The sequence below is a fragment of the Gavia stellata genome, chromosome 19, assembly GCF_030936135.1.
Source record: "Gavia stellata isolate bGavSte3 chromosome 19, bGavSte3.hap2, whole genome shotgun sequence".
In the NCBI taxonomy this organism is placed as follows: Eukaryota; Metazoa; Chordata; class Aves; order Gaviiformes; family Gaviidae; genus Gavia; species Gavia stellata.
In genome coordinates this window covers 20,007,745-20,019,048 of record NC_082612.1, presented here as the reverse complement: position 1 = coordinate 20,019,048, position 11,304 = coordinate 20,007,745, and the positions used below count along the sequence as shown (strand labels likewise).

General features: G+C 42.1%; 1 protein-coding gene across 1 annotated transcript; it reads left to right on the top strand.

Moving 5' to 3' along the window:
* Positions 1-320: 320 nt before the first annotated feature.
* On the top strand, positions 321-9,873 carry COPS4 (COP9 signalosome subunit 4). Its single transcript, XM_059826814.1, has 10 exons — positions 321-398; positions 1,650-1,729; positions 2,524-2,675; positions 3,941-4,044; positions 4,880-5,033; positions 6,175-6,325; positions 6,737-6,907; positions 8,248-8,363; positions 8,724-8,808; positions 9,302-9,873. The coding sequence occupies exons 1-10, from the start codon at positions 325-327 to the stop codon at positions 9,433-9,435; spliced, it is 1,221 nt and encodes a 406-aa protein (XP_059682797.1). The 5' UTR covers positions 321-324; the 3' UTR covers positions 9,436-9,873.
* Positions 9,874-11,304: the final 1,431 nt, after the last annotated feature.

The window sequence follows — 11,304 nt, the reverse complement described above, 5'->3', positions numbered from 1 at the left end:
GCTTCCGGGGCCGCGCGCGCCACTCGGGAGGAGACCCAGCCTTGCCCTGCGTTGGGGCCGCCGACGCGCGCGCGCGCACCCACGCGCGTTTATATACGTCTATCTCTATAGGTGCGGCCCCGGCGGGAGGTGTTTGTGGGGCCCGCCCGAGCTTTAGCCCCGCGGCCGGGCTGTGCCCGCGCGGACGCTTCCCCACCACGTGACCCCGTCGCGCGGCGGCCCCTCTAGCCTGTTGGCGGCGCTGCTCGATGGTAGGAGGAGGAAGGGGGGGGAGGAGGGGGCCGCCTGCCGCGCGCGAAGGGGGCCGGCGGCGCGTCGGCGAAGATGGCGGCCGCGGTGAGGCAGGACCTGGCGCAGCTGATGAACTCCAGCGGCTCTCACAAGGACCTGGCGGGCAAGTGAGTGCCGGCGCCGGCCTCCTCATGGCGGGGGGAGGCGGCTGAGCGGCGGTTGGGGTTACGGCCGTTGAGGGGGGGAGATGGGGGGGTGGCGGGCCCTGGGAGGGCGAGGCGGCTCTTGCCCAGCGGCCGCGCTCCTTTAAATAAAAAGCAGAAAGAAAGGTTTTACCTCACGATTCTGTCATTTTTTATTTATTTTTCCTTTCTAACCACGGCTTGCTCTGCGCTGGCGGTGTCCTAGCGCAGGCTCCCGCCCAGGGCCTTAGCCCTTCGCCGCAGCTCCCTCGTGTCTGCCCGCCGCCCCTCAGAGCCCCCCTCGGCCCCGCCAGATGGGTAGGTCGGGGAATTTATTCTCCTCGACTGCTGTAGATATGTCAGTAACGCCGTGATTATTATTGTTATTATTGTTTCCCTTAGCTGGGTATTTTGGAAGGCAAACCTTGGGGTTTGAGCTACTCGCAGTGCAGCGTGTCACATAGATTTACTCTCCCCCGAGGGTTCAGTCAGATGTCGAACGCTCAACTGAAATTCTTCGAGCTCTCCAGTCCAGTTGCTTGTTTTCGAGGGGAATTGCTTCACTTCCAGGAGTTCCGTGTGAAAACTTGGAAACGTTCCCCTCAAAATGTGGCTTCAGCGTGAATGTAGTACTTCACCAGTATTGCACACACTGAGGTTATGGCCCAGGCAAAGTTTAATTAGCTTTATGAAGCATGAAAGCTGGAGTTGCTATTTTTGCAGGAATAAACACTTAAAAATGCATAGTCTGTGCCTGTGCTTATGTCAAGTGGCCATAGCATACTATTTACCTCCCGCTCCCAACCCTGTTTCTCACTCTCATTGAATATGGCATTTTGAACATTTGACTAACTTTATTAATCTTAATCCATGAGCAATACAGTTTCCATTACTTTTTCTGTGTGCTATGCTAGGGACTTGATTTTTTTGGTTTTGTTTTTTTTTTTTTTTAACCTTCAAAATTGCACATATATTCACAGATAACAAAATGATGAGGTATGTTATCTGAGAATCTAGTCCTGGTATTTAGAAAGAGCCAGATACCAATTCCAGGTGAACGTTCCTGATATCTGAGCACAGACACTTGCGAGAATCGCTATCTCCAAGTATAGAAAATATAAGCAAAAGTAGGGCTCTGACATAGAAAAAGAGCAGAGAAGCAGAACTTGTTAGTGAAAAAAACGTGTCCTATGAGTGATTTTTTTAATTTTTTTTTTTTATTTAATCTGTGGACAGATATCGTCAAATATTGGAAAAAGCCATTCAGCTGTCGGGTGTAGAACAACTTGAAGCTTTGAAAGCTTTTGTAGAAGCAAGTAAGTGCATCTGGTATAATCGGTTGCACACTGAGTGAAGGCCAGAGGTCTGTGGGATTGCGTATTTGTTAGCTCTACGTGAGGCTACATAAATACATGATATTTTGGTTGTATTGGAACTCAAAGGCAACTAGAAGAGGAAGCATCATCGCCACATTCAGAAGTTAAGGGAGAATGGACTTGTAAGCTTTGTAAGTTTTTATAACTTTCCAACCTGTCAGTGTGACAGTGTCGGAAGGTGAAAACATAAAGTAGTCTCTGTTGAATACTAAAATTGATACTGGATGCCAAGCGGTATTTAAGCTAACAACCCCCTTCTTCCCCAGTATCAAGTTAATTTGAAAAACTGTCAAGAAGAAATGGTTAGGGGTTTTTTGTGTTGTGTTGGATGTTTGGCTTATTGAATACCTCTACAAATTATTCCTGTTGTAATTTTTTTAAGTTGAGAATAAACTTAGTGAAGTTTAGCCTAAAGGTTTACTTTGTCCAAGATGTTTCAGCAGCTGAGAACAGTGATTCAAAATGAAACATCTCTCTAAACTACAAATCAAAGTGAGAAATTCATTATTATCTGTCAGGGGTTAGAACTCTGGTGACCTCTAGTGTAAACAAACTGTTTCTGAGAGAAAAAAATTCACCTTTTAAAAACATAGAACACCCCCCCTTCACTTGGATACCGATTTAAAAACTTGAAATACTCAAATTTAATACAAAAGCAAATGATCACTTACAGCGAAGGCACTGACAAGCATTGCATCCATTTTGTGTTTTTCTTCCATGCGTCTCTAAACCAGTGGTGAACGAGAATGTCAGTCTAGTGATCTCACGTCAGCTACTGACAGATTTCTGTACCCATCTTCCAAGTCTTCCTGACAGCACGGCCAAAGAAATTTACCACTTCACCTTGGAAAAGATACAGCCTAGAGTAATTTCATTTGAAGAGCAGGTGAGAGATGAATGACGGGTTTTTGGTTTCCGGGCTTGGCTTTGCGATTTTTTTCCCTCATCTGGTGACTATTTTAAGTCTTTTAAAAAACTGTTCAAAACAGATATGCCTACTTAGAGTCCAAATTTGCATTCCTGTAGATGCAAAACCTGAGCTAAATGCAGAGCCTATTTAGGACCTTGCAAAGAATACGGACTTTGTCTCTTCATCAGGATGCTGGGCATGTAATTCCTCCGCTGCCAGAAAATGGCTTCTTACAATGAAACAATACTTGAATTACTGGACATACTGTCGAGAGAGAGACTGGTACTCATTGTGTTGCTTTTTACCCAACTAACGGAACAGGCAGGTGATGTAAAGAGAGAAGCATCTTGACAAATAGCTTTTGTTTCAAAATAAATATCTCTGTGTGTGTGTATTTTAGTGATAATCATTTTATCAGGAAAAAATGTTTTCTTGAAATCCCAATTCTAGTTAACTACTGAACGTACTGCAGTTCTTTTTCAGTTCAGTTCTTGGTTTTGTTGTATGAGCATTCACCATCACCTGAGAGTTCTTACGGAAGATGTTTATATAAAAAGCCTTTAGGATCTGGTATTTGAGAAGAAAAGCAAGGCAGTTACTGCCATGATTTGTATTTGCTTCTCTTTTGCTTTTGTCTTTTTAAGCAGCTTTTACTCTAAGTCTTAACTGACATGCTTGCCTGTGTGTTGTAATGATTATGCATAAATTAAGTCCAAGACATCAGATGATTTCTTTTTTTTAACCACACTTCTGCGTATAAAACCCAGATTGTAAGCACTGATATTTTACCTGCTGACAGCTGCTCCGCAAAGTAGAAGTTTCTGCATTAGGATCTAATCATAGTTCACCTCATTCATATCTCACAGGCATGACAGGAGGTATAACTCCAAAAAATGGCTTGTGATTCTTGGTGCTCCAGTTCTTGAAAGCCTCGTTTCATCTTTTTAGAGGCTTATAAAAGGTTACTACTTAGTGCTCCCTGAAGAGAAACTCTTACCTTGTCACAAGCTTAAGTGGAAATGCTTCAAATCAGCACTCGTACTTAAAAAGCTTGGTATTAAAGCTTGATCCAGGAGTCCCACGCAGGACTCCTTGTGCGGGAAGAGTTGCGTGCAGGTTGCTGTGTCTGTGGAGCTGGGGTACCGGTTGAGGGGATTCACGAACAAGAACAAATACTGTGAAAGTTAATGCAGAACCATTCAACTTTTATAGCGTTTGCTATTGATTTTATCATTGTTTAGGTTGCTTCAATAAGGCAACATCTTGCATCAATCTATGAGAAAGAAGAAGACTGGAGAAATGCAGCACAAGTATTGGTGGGGATCCCTTTGGAAACAGGGCAAAAGTAAGTACTGTGCTAGAGACAGTTCTGTGTTGTTAAACATACTTGCTCCCTTTGTACCTAACTAGACCAGCGAGTGAGAATTTTGGGGTTGCATATTTTCCCAGAGTTTCAGAACTACTGCCAGATGACGAAAGTATAGCTTGATGACTGTGCATTACAGTAAGCAGTTCAGTGGGTCAAAATACCGCACCAGAGGTTTTGCGCTGCTTATTAGTCTTGTTGATAAACAGCCGTTTTGATAGTATTTTATAAAAATGCTTCTAAGGTTCTTGAAAGGTGGCAGTTCTTCCACGTGCTCACCTTTACAGTTCAAAATGAAGACATAGTTTGAAACTGGATATTAACAAATACAGTAGAGGGTTTTTGTGGGGTTTTGTTTGTTTGTGGTTTTGTGATTGTTTTTTTTTAAGTCTAGAACCCTTGCTGTTACTTTTCTCTGGCTGTCCTTTCTATCTTCTGCACGCATGTCGAAGGAATTGCTGTAGGTTTTGCCTATTTAGGACCTATTTGTTCCACTGCAAGTTTGCTTCTTGACTCAAGTGGCTCACCACTTAGAGCAAACTTCCAATCCACTAGAACCAGATTATTAACAGTCTACATTTGTGTCTTGGTGGACAGCATTACTTCTACTGGCGTTTGTAGGAGCTGGTTCTATATTGGCATTCATCTCAAATTTCCTTACCCTGAACAGAGCGCACTAATTTTGGTGTTAGGGAAGAAGAAAGCAGGGTAAAGCAAACGTTGCCAAGTGCTTAAGTATCATATGTTTAGGACAGCTAAGAGCAAGGGTAGTTGTGGAGCAGCTCTGAGCACTTGCTTTTCTCTTTCTCTACAGACAATACAATGTAGATTATAAGCTGGAGACCTACCTGAAAATTGCCAGGCTGTATCTGGAGGATGATGACCCAGTTCAAGCAGAAGCTTATATTAATCGAGCTTCTCTGCTTCAGAACGAATCAACTAATGAACAGCTGCAAATCCATTATAAGGTTGTCTAACTTGCTTTATTGCTTTCTCTTTCTAAAGGGAGATGATTCACATTGAGATGTTTTTATGCAATGCCAGTGAAACTTTCATAATGAGAAAAGAGACAAAGGGAAAAGCTTTTAAATGGTTTTGGGAGCTTGAGAGCCACATCTTAGCAATAATTAAACAGCTCATTCCTTATGATTTAGAGATAAGTCTCTAAACGTTCCTTAAATGCCAGCTTTACTGATTGAGAAGAAAACTTAGGCTTCGAAACATCTGAAATACTGTTGAAAATATTGCCTCCACCGTTGTCTGTAAATCTAAGAGGGGAAAAAAATCACGTCCAACATTAGGGACAATGGAAGCCCCCCCACCCCCAGTAATTAAATAGTAAGTCCCATCCATAAAAGTAGCTTTAAGTCTCAAGGAGTAAAGTAACTGCTGACCTTTCTGCATATTTGTGGGTTTACTGTGTACATAGTTCATATGCTAATTTCTCAAACCATTTTAGTAACTGGGATGAGGAGTGATAACTATAGTGTGACGGTACCAATCAAGTGTGGTGGTGGTGGTGGTTAAAATTCTATGACACAAAGCAGATGTACCATGAGCTGTAATTCAGGGTGTGGTGGTTTTGGTTTGTTGCTTTTCGCTTTTCCTTTTTTCTCCCCCCATGCTATGTTTTAAAGCGTGTGCTCAGTTGGAAGCGTAAATATTTTCTGTAAGCATTAGAAAAGCACAAAGGAAGGGAGAGAAGAAATACCAGATGCTGTTAACAGCGCTGAAAGGGAAAAGCAAACACTTGAACATCTAAATTGCTGCCTAAGTGCTAGCTCTCAATGTCAGTGGTGAAGGGGAAGCTTACATAAGTACAATATCAGCTGTACAATATTTCTTTTACTTAGTTTCTGGTGTTTAGACATTTGCAGTGTTTAACATGTGAATAGTGCTGGGAAATGCCCTTTCAATTGCTTTCCAATAAATACTTCAGCAAGGGCTTTACAAGCCAAACTAATCGTTCGAAGAGACAGATTTCGCTAGGATGCAGCAGAACGACGTTTATGGGAGCTGTCACTTGATATGTGGCAATTTATACACACCTATATTATGCAGCCACCCTGTTAGTTTTTTTTTTTTTTTTGAGATGTACTTTCTTTCTAGGTTTGCTATGCTCGAGTTCTTGATTACAGAAGAAAGTTCATTGAGGCTGCCCAAAGATACAATGAGCTTTCCTATAAAAGCATAGTCCATGAAACTGAGCGACTGGAGGCACTGAAGCATGCTTTGCATTGTACGATTTTGGCATCAGCAGGTAAAACACACGTTATATTTTTGTATAAAAGACCCGACGTAGGTATTTGATATCCCCCGAAGCAAGTCAGCTTGTGCATTACTTGTGGGGAGGGATCTTGTCACTAACATTTAGTGAGGAATCCAGAATTGTGAACATGGTGTAAAAATTACCTGTTGGCATACTGTTAACTCAGAGTTGGATTACTTCTGTGTCTTTGCCAGTGATAAGGTGGCATCTTCGCTAAGGATGCAAAAGATAGTCAGTGGCAAACAGTGTTTTGGAACTGAACACAACTGAGTTCCTTCTTTGGTAGAGCTTTGTTGGTTAATTGCATGTATTGAGAAAAAAAGATGATCACTTTCTGTTGTTTACCTCTAATTAGTCAATGGTTTGGTGATCATTTACAAGGATTCTTGTTGACTGTCCCAGGACAACAGCGTTCTCGCATGCTTGCTACACTCTTCAAGGATGAGAGATGCCAGCAGCTTGCAGCCTATGGAATCTTGGAGAAAATGTATCTTGACAGAATTATCCGTGGAAATCAACTGCAAGAGTTTGCAGCTATGCTAATGCCTCACCAGAAAGCAACTACAGCCGACGGTACGTATTTCTCCGAAGCCTCGTAATGCTAGGTGTTCATCCACAGGAGTTAGATTTGCCCAATGCAGTCAAGAAGTGTGATGGAAAAGAATTTAGTATTGCTTATATGATTATTTTAAAATTATTTGCCAGCATGTCACCCTCATGAGGATAGTTTAATAGTAAAGCTTCTTAGCCATAGTTCATCTTTCTGATGGCTATTAAGTTTTTGAAATACTCTTCTAGAAGATAACTTGTAAAAATCTTGTTTCTCTGTCCAGGTACGGCCCTCTTCACTGACAACCTCCCGGTATTTCTAACCTTGCCTCATATTTTGAGTCTCTGTCCTTTTGAGCTTCTCCAGTTCTAAGGCACTGTTATAAATAGGATGCCTAGAAACACGTGGCGTGCATGTAGGCCATAAATAGTCTGTGTGGATGATAAATTTATTTGAACCGCTTCCTGACTTGACAGGAAGATGACAGGTAGTGAGGGGATGACTTGGACCTCACACTGTCTCCAAATTGTTTTCTGATCCATCTCACAGACATCTTACTAGCTCTGTTCTTCCTCGAACCTCTGAACAGTGAGAAATAATGTGAAGTAATGACTTCACTGGAATCCTAAACACACTGGTCTGAAATTTTTAAATTAGAAGAATATTGAAGTGGAAAAATACATGAGCATGAAATACCTCCTAATCAGGAAAACCTTCCTAGCGAGCAATACTCTTTGATTAAGGACAAATGAACAACTGTGTAATCACAGAGGTGAAAAGTGGTTAAAGGTATTTACTACCAATAAGCTGCAGTCCTTTCCTTCGGTCAAGCTGTCCATATAAGTTAAAGATTGCAGGTTAGTTGGTACTTAATAATGTGCTTATCTTCAACTAGAGGTTAAGGGGAAATGAGTTAAATTTTTAAATCAAGAAGAGAGAAATTAGATGAGGGTTTATCACCATACAAGCACAGTAAGAGAGAGGTTAATTGTACCCCTAAGAGCTGTAATGAATAAAAGAAAAGCAATGGTCTTTCCATTTGGCAAGCTAGGAACTGATCACAGGAGGTCAAACTCCATCTATTCAGATGTTGAGTCTTGTAGCAAAACCAAGGGCTCTACTTGATTATTCTAGAAATTAAATAAAAGGGTTTAAGCTACCTGTCTTAAAAGCCAACCACGTTCCATCCATTTCTTTTTGTTCACCTTCTTCTGCGTAGCATAACACTGATGCAAGGCAGATGCATCTGGACCTTCTGCTCGCGTAACCCTTGGGGAAAAAAAGAGTTTTCCACCTGCTCTACAATATAAACCAAGTGTTTCAATCTTATAGTAATGGATTTTTTTGTCATCTAACCCCTAAGGTTCCAGTATCCTGGACAGAGCTGTTATTGAACACAACTTACTATCTGCGAGCAAACTTTACAACAACATTACTTTTGAAGAGCTTGGAGCATTACTAGAGATCCCTGCAGCTAAGGTACCAGTTCTCTACAATTTTTGTAAAAACAAGGAACATCAGAGACATGAGAAAATAGCGGTGGTAAATATTAGGAAAATTAGTTGAATATTAGGAAATAATTAAATATTCCATATTACGAGGAAGGTTAAATATCTAGCACATCTGGTGAGAAGGAAGGCTATACAATGTGGAATGAACAATAGTGGAGTTAGATGCCACTGATAGGGTGTCTAATTATTTCATAATTAGTGCTGTCTGTAGGTTCTCCCCCCCATGTGAGGAGATGTTGAAAAACCCATAAGGGCTATTAAGTCTTAATAATTTTTGACTTTCAGAATGGAAGAAGTTTCTAACATCTTTCTCTCTTCATTATTTCAGGCAGAAAAGATAGCTTCTCAGATGATAACTGAGGGTCGCATGAATGGATTCATTGATCAGATTGACGGAATTGTTCATTTTGAGAGTAAGTTCAACCACAGTAATTTATTTTTTTTAGCACCATTCAGAGTGAGCTTTTTGAGTTGCTGCCTTACAGGATAAGAAAATTAAGTTTCTTACTATCTTCCACCTGAAGTGAGCTTGCTGCGTCTGGCTGTGGCCAGGAGGTGGCAGAGTTTGCCTTAATGGAGGACCACACTTCACCCACCCTCCCCACTATGCTCTTGCCCACAGCGAAGTGTGAATTTATTCCATCAGTCTCCTCGTTGGAACAGGTTCACCAGGAAATACTCTCTTCAGTTCTACTTTGCAATGCAGGAGTTAGGCTTGTAGCAGACAGCCAAAATCACTGTAGCTTTTGAGTACAGAAATGAGCGTGCTGTAGCTGCAAGGAAGGCTTCCTCTGTGAGGTAGGTGAGGGCAGTGGCAGGAGAAAACGTTGCGGTTAAAAAGACAAGGGCATTGCTAAGACTTACTTTGTTTTGTATGGGCTGTGTTTTGTTTTGGTTTTTTTGCAGCTCGTGAAGCTTTGCCAACTTGGGACAAGCAGATTCAGTCACTGTGTTTCCAGGTTAACAACCTGCTGGAGAAGATAAGTCAGACAGCCCCAGAATGGACAGCTCAGGCAATGGAGGCCCAAATGGCTCAGTGACTGTGCAGCCATTGTCTGAATGGAGGCAATCAACTGCCCGCTGTGCTGGAAGAAGGGAATCGAGTAGGACCGTGAACCAAATGAACAACCCACCTTCATTTCCCTACCTTCTGCTTTCACTCTGGCTTAGAACACGATTAGGTGATACCATGTTTGATGTGACAGTCCCCCAGTTTTCTGAGCATAGAATGAAGCTGTTGCTGCCTCTGCATTGCACTCTGCTGTCCTGAAAGCTGTGGTTTCCACATAGAAGAAGCTGTAATGTCTGCAGCCAGCTTTGGTTGTGGTTTATTTAATTTTTTTTTTTTCCCACTGTATTGCTATAGCTTTGTAGCCCATTACTTCCTATGATGCTTGTCCTGCTGTGAAAATATAAGTGCCATGTTTCTTTTAGTTGTAATTATTCTAATAAAGGCTGGAATGAGCCACTTGGTTTAAGTATTGCAGGGACCTGTTTTTTTTTCTTAAACAGTAACTTCAGATAAGTTGAATTTTTGGAACTGTCAGTTTCAGCCCCTGAAAACGTTAAATGAAAGCCAGCTTTTTTCCTTCTTCCCTGTTTATAAAACACAAGTCTGAAATCTTAACTGAAGGAAATACTGACCCTTCTGCACCGGTGCAGCAGGGCCCAGGGTTATCTGTGCTGAGAGATGGGGTAAAGAGCAGTTTTTCTGAGAGGGCTCGTTGCAATGATATGGTAAGTGATGAGAACATGGCACATGCCAAGTAAGGTAAGACAAGCACGTTTTTTGTTTTATTTTCTAGGTCAGCATGAATTGGTAATTCTACAGAAGTGTCCCTAGTGTTTTTTTGGAACTGGAGGTGTAACAAGAGACTCTTGACAGGTAGGGATTCTGCACTGCAAAATATGAAACACCTTCTGAAACTTGAATGGCTGGAGAACACTGTGCAGCTTACTTATATAATGAGATACAACGGCTACGTAAAGGTGTCATGTGATGCACAGGACTAACGTGAAATGGTTATGTACAGCACGAAGTATCAAAGTGGCCCTTCTGGTGTTTATCAGGTCTGGAGTTGTGCACTCTTTACCCATCCTTACGGTCCGCCAGGTACACGAGTCTTACTGCCTGATTTGCTGGAGAGGTTTTCACAGAGAGCTGTTCTGGTAATGGAGAGCCAAGGCTGAGTTTCCTCTATAGCTGTTCCTGTCCAGAGGTTATGTTTTAGTTTGAGGTGATCTCGTTCAGATTGTAATTCCAGCTTTGATGTGAATTACCTTAGCTCCTTTTTCATTTCAGTCAAGTAATAATACTGTTGACTTTTCAACCTATGTTCATCCTGGTCTTTTTGTCTCAAAATCTGGAGGATGTTGTTGTCTTTAAGTCAAAGGTTTTGGCTTAATCCACAACTCTAATGCCTTGATTTTTGTTTTGTCCTTTTTTTTTTTTTAACGTGTTTATGCATTTAGATTTGTAGTGCTGTTAGATTTTTAGAAAAGCCAGGAGCCTAGTGAAGGGCGGTTCATCTATAAATAGGATGGACTTCTGTCAACCTGGCAGGTGATATTTCTGAGTCCCAAACCAGCTGGTCAAGTTAGTTATGATGCTCCCCGTTGGTAGCATCCTTTAGTTTCTCTGGGAGGGGGTGTGGTGACAGAGCAGCTGGTGGGAGCAGGAAGGAGCTGCCCACCTCTTGACAGGTTTACTGTAAAAGAGCAGAGGTGGAAGACTTTCCAGATCCTTATTACACAGAGAGGTTGGGTGGCTCTTGTCCCTTAGTGTGGGTTGACGTAGTCCAGCATAAGGGTCTCTGCTAGGCTTGGTGCCTGGCACTCTGGGCGCTCACCTCCAATGCCTGCAAGAGTCATCTGTCTTACTAAATAGCCTCCTGCATTACCTTCTGCCA

Coding starts and splice junctions, on each gene's coding strand:
- COPS4 (XM_059826814.1), top strand. CDS start 325: ATGGCGGCCGCGGTGAGGCAGGACCTGGCGCAGCTGATGAACTCCAGC. Junction 399..1,649: donor CACAAGGACCTGGCGGGCAA/GTGAGTGCCGGC, acceptor ATCTGTGGACAG/ATATCGTCAAATATTGGAAA. Junction 1,730..2,523: donor GAAAGCTTTTGTAGAAGCAA/GTAAGTGCATCT, acceptor TCTCTAAACCAG/TGGTGAACGAGAATGTCAGT.